This window comes from Mesitornis unicolor, unplaced genomic scaffold (genome assembly GCF_000695765.1).
Source record: "Mesitornis unicolor isolate BGI_N332 unplaced genomic scaffold, ASM69576v1 scaffold29229, whole genome shotgun sequence".
In the NCBI taxonomy this organism is placed as follows: Eukaryota; Metazoa; Chordata; class Aves; order Mesitornithiformes; family Mesitornithidae; genus Mesitornis; species Mesitornis unicolor.
This window is the reverse complement of record NW_010209777.1, coordinates 4463-8668: the sequence shown is the minus strand read 5'-3', so window position 1 is coordinate 8668 and position 4206 is coordinate 4463. Positions and strand designations below refer to the sequence as shown.

Here is a 4206-nt window from a genome sequence, read left to right as displayed (position 1 = left end):
AGGGGCACAGAACCCCAGGGCCATGGGGACAGGACCCTGTGGACAACACGGCCGCTCGGTGCCCAGGCGAGCAGTAGGGACAGGAATGGGGACACTCACTCACGCGTTGCACAGCACCTACATGCAGTGCAACACACCTGGAGCACCCATCTGCACCCTCAATGCTGCGCTGCCCCAAACACACTGCACCTTGCACACGTGCCACATACACACACACGCACCCCTCGCACCTTACACACGCACTGCGTGGCACTGACCTCAACACACAGCACCTCGCATGCACACACCAAGTGTGTAGCATCCCCTGTACAAACTGACACTGTCTACGGTACGTATGGCACCGTACAGATGCACACAGAGCCTACAGCACTTCAGCCTTGCATGTAGTCACACTTTGTCCAACACCCCCTCAGTGCTGGCAGGGCCCTGGGGTCCCAAGCGTCTCTGGCTCTTCCCATCCTACCCAGCAGTGGTAGGACAGGGCTGCAGGGGCAGAGACTGGCCAGGGAAAAGGACTTTACAACCACATAACCCTGGCTGCCAGCAATGCAGAAGGATGGTACCATCCCTGCCCGTCCTCGACCCCTGTCATCTCAGCAGTGGGGTCCCCTCATTCTTTGGGGACCAGGCACTGTGCCGATGGCAGGCCTAGAGTCCTGTCCCTCTCGGCAGTCCCCGTGCAGAGAGAGGTGCAGGGCAGAATCCAGCCCTGCAGGACTTCAAGCCCAGGGATCCTCTGCAGCGAGGAAGGCGTAGGGGTGCAGGGCTGGGGGTTTCCTTACCGCTGTTGCTGGTGCTGGGAATGCTGCGCCTCATCCACTCGTATGGGGTGCGTCTCTGGGCATTAGGGGAGAGCTGGGGGACCGAGCTGCTGATGGGTGGAGGCAGGAGTCCAGAGCCTGGGGGCTGGATGGGATTAAAATCTGGGGGGCTGAACCCGAACTGCCCCGTGCTGGCGGTGGAAGGCGTGGCGGCGGTCCCATAGGAATGCCAGTCCTCCTTGGCAGGGGTGTAGGGAGAGCCCCAGGCGGCCGCCGGCTGCCCGTGGTGCGGGTCGTTGTTAATCCCTGGCACATGGTGGTAGCTGGCGAAGTCCGAGTACTGGGGCGGCCCCGGCACGTAATTCTGGGGGTTGAGGTTGAGGCTGGGATGCCGAACGGGGCTGGGATACATGTTGGTGTCCTTATCCAAAAGATAACCCACATACATCTTCCCCGTCCGGCTCCACGCACATGCTGCGCTGCTGTGCCGCCGGCTGCAGGCCGGGTTTGATTTGGCGGGGAGGTGGCCGCCCCTCCTTCGCCGCTGCTCACCTGGGCGCCTTGGGGAGCTGTGTCCCGGGGCCAGGCACCTCCCTGCCCACAGGCTTTTATTGGGCCCAACCTCTCACAGCATTTGCATTGAAAGGCAGGTTTGCATTTCAAAGTGCAGGAACCCCAGCGAGCGAGGGGGGCGAATTCAAACCTCCCACCCTGGCTGCAAGGGGGCTGAGGCGGTGGGTGACCCCAGGAAGCACCAAGGACCCTGCGTACCCTCTGCTGTCACCACCCCACAGCTGTTCCCTTGCCACCGGCCACGGTCTCTTTGTACCAGCTGGCTTTGGGGACACCCAGGCATCATGAGGGTGCTCCAGGGGAGCCCACCCCATCCCCATAGACATCCATACTCCAGGAGCAGGGTGTCTTGGGCTGAGCCCTTGCATTAAAATCTGGCTGCAGGCAGGCGATAAGCTGAACTGTGCCTGCCATCGGGCCCCATCCCCACACAGGGGGACACCGAACCCTAGCTCGGGGGTGGTGTTTTCCCATGCCAGGAGCAGCATCTGCCTGATCTGGGGGCTGTGGGAAGGGAAAGCTCTGGGTCTCTCTGCATTTACTCCATCTGAGGGCAAAACTACCCCTCCAATCCCTATAGCAAAGCTCAACCTGGCCCCAGAGAGCAGGACAGATGGACAGACTGAGTGCAGGGAAAACGTCCCCCCATAGACCCAATGGGGAGCCTCTGGGCTCCAACACGGCTTGAAGGGGCTTGCGACTCTGTAGCAAGAGGAGTTTCTCTCCTATTTTCTCTCTTAGAGAAGCAAAAGCATCTCCATGTGTTTTCTAATAAGGAAAACCAAGCAGAAACAGGACTCTGGTGAAACCGTGTCTGCCTGCAAGGTAGGAGGTGGCCACTGGCCAGAAACATCCCCCTGCAGAGATCACCCACTGCCAGGTCAGACATAACTCCGCTCTGGAGAGGGATGAGGGACCAAGGACCAACTCTGTGCTATCCAGGCCAGAAACCCCCATCATCTGCAGCAGGGAGCTTCCTCCCCACCAATGTCCCCCTCCCCACCAGTGTCACACTCTGGCTGTGCTGGTCACCACCACATAGTCACAGTTGTCATCTGCTGGCTTTTTCTCCTCAAACCAAAGCCCAGCCCTGCAGAGTCTCCAGGAGGGGGTTCTGTCACCTCCACAGGGCCTTTTCCTCTGCATCAGCCCCTTCCTTTGCTGGAAACGGGAGCAGGGTGAGGACTGGTTGGTCTTCATCCTCCCAGGACAGAAACAGCCTGGAATTTGACAAAAAGGAACAGAAAAGAAAGAAAAAAAAACCCAAACAAACCAAAACAACCAGAAAAAAAAGATATTTAGGATGAAATTCAGAGGAGGGAATAAAAGAAGAGGTTTTCATAACTTTTTTCTGATATGAACCTGGGAAGTGTTTCCAGTGTGGGATTGCCTCCCAGATTTGTGGTGTTAAAAGGAAAATAGTAACAAAACCAGCAAAGGCTCTCTGACTTGAACAGCTCAGTGCATTTGATGCATGGCCACTTCTTGCCTTCCCCCTCTGCAGCTGGTGGCAGATGTCCCCAGCATTAGCCGGTGGGTGGGGGACAGCCCCCAGCCACCAGTGCTCCCCAAGACCCCGCTCGCTGCCACACCAGCCCTTCATTCCTGTGGCATCCTGAGCTCTCCTGTGTCCATGGAGGGATCAGGATGTCCCCAGGCCCCTGCAGCGCTCCTGTCATGTTTGCTCAAGGTGGACTTTGGGAGAGCTCGCAGTACCCCACAGCCAGGCCAGGCTGGAGCTGTTCCCACCCTGTGCTGGGGCCATAACAGGGCAGCACCCCCAGCTCGGGAGCCGTGGGCCACAGTGGCTCTGCATCAGTCCTGGGCACCTCGTTCCATTGCTCCAGCCCCAATTCTGTCTGAAATTGGGTGAAAATATGGCATGTCATTAAAAATGTGACAAATATGGCATGGTAAGCCCCTGTGCCACATACACTCCCTGCAAGGAGTTGGGGGGATGAGCCAAGATGAGATCAGAGGGGAATAGTAAGAGGTAGGGGACCTGGCTTGCAAGAAGGGAGCAGAGTAAAACACCAGCAATGGGAAATCACCTCCAGAACTGACATCACCTGGGCTCTGCCTCCTGAGACCTGACACGGCCAGAGGTACCATGAGAGGTGAGCGATTTGCAGCATCCTCCTTTCCCCTCCCTGTGCCACCCCCAGCGTCCCCAGCCCCTTGCCTAGCCTTGTCCCAGCTCCCTCCCTCATGACAAAGGTGACCATCCCACCCAGTGGTGATCCCAACTCATGCCGCAGTGCAGATTGATGTCCCATATAACCCCATCTATTTTTTTTTCCCCAAGGTCTCAGTACAGCCATGGCTTTGTTTGAACAAGAGAGCCAAAGCCTCCTTCCTCTTCCTCCTCCTCCTACTAGCAAATTGACTCTGGCTTAGGGAGTGGGAAAAAAAGAAGAAAATCCCCCCCAAGCAGATGGTGGGAGGTGTGGAGGGATGCAGGTGGCTGCTGGGTCCCACCCCAGGGGTGGCTGCATTTCAGGGACGGGGGATGCTGGGGTTGTTCCTGCCATTGGTTGCTTCCTGCAGACAGTGATGGGCAGCCCGGGGCCCCCTTTGTCTTTTCCCAGCCCATAGAGCCAAGGCCAAGGGCTCAGGCAGCTGCTGGGGACCGAGGGGTTCAGGGGTCCAGGGGCAGCACCCCACACCTGCATCCTCCCCACAGCAGGTGAAGGGCTGGTGGGGCACAGCATCGCCAGGTGCCTGCTAACAGCCATGCCATGAGCTCTGTCAGTGCAGGGAGAAGGGGGCAGGGGAAGACAATTGGGCCATAAAAATCCACCCATGATAACTTCCCTCTTTTCCTTTCCTTTGGCCTGTTTATTGCTGGTGAGGATTATGGCTGGGGGAAGGT

The 4206-nt window shown here is 58.0% G+C and overlaps 1 protein-coding gene across 1 annotated transcript in view; it reads right to left on the bottom strand.

Annotated features, from left to right (window-relative positions):
- CDX1 (caudal type homeobox 1) overlaps positions 1 to 1259 on the bottom strand; it is an 11646-nt gene extending 10387 nt beyond the window's left edge. The window contains exon 1 of the mRNA XM_010192966.1: positions 783 to 1259. Coding sequence (XP_010191268.1) covers positions 783 to 1209 — 427 coding nt within the window. The 5' untranslated portion in view covers positions 1210 to 1259. The remainder of the gene's footprint in view (positions 1 to 782) is intronic.
- Positions 1260 to 4206: the final 2947 nt, after the last annotated feature.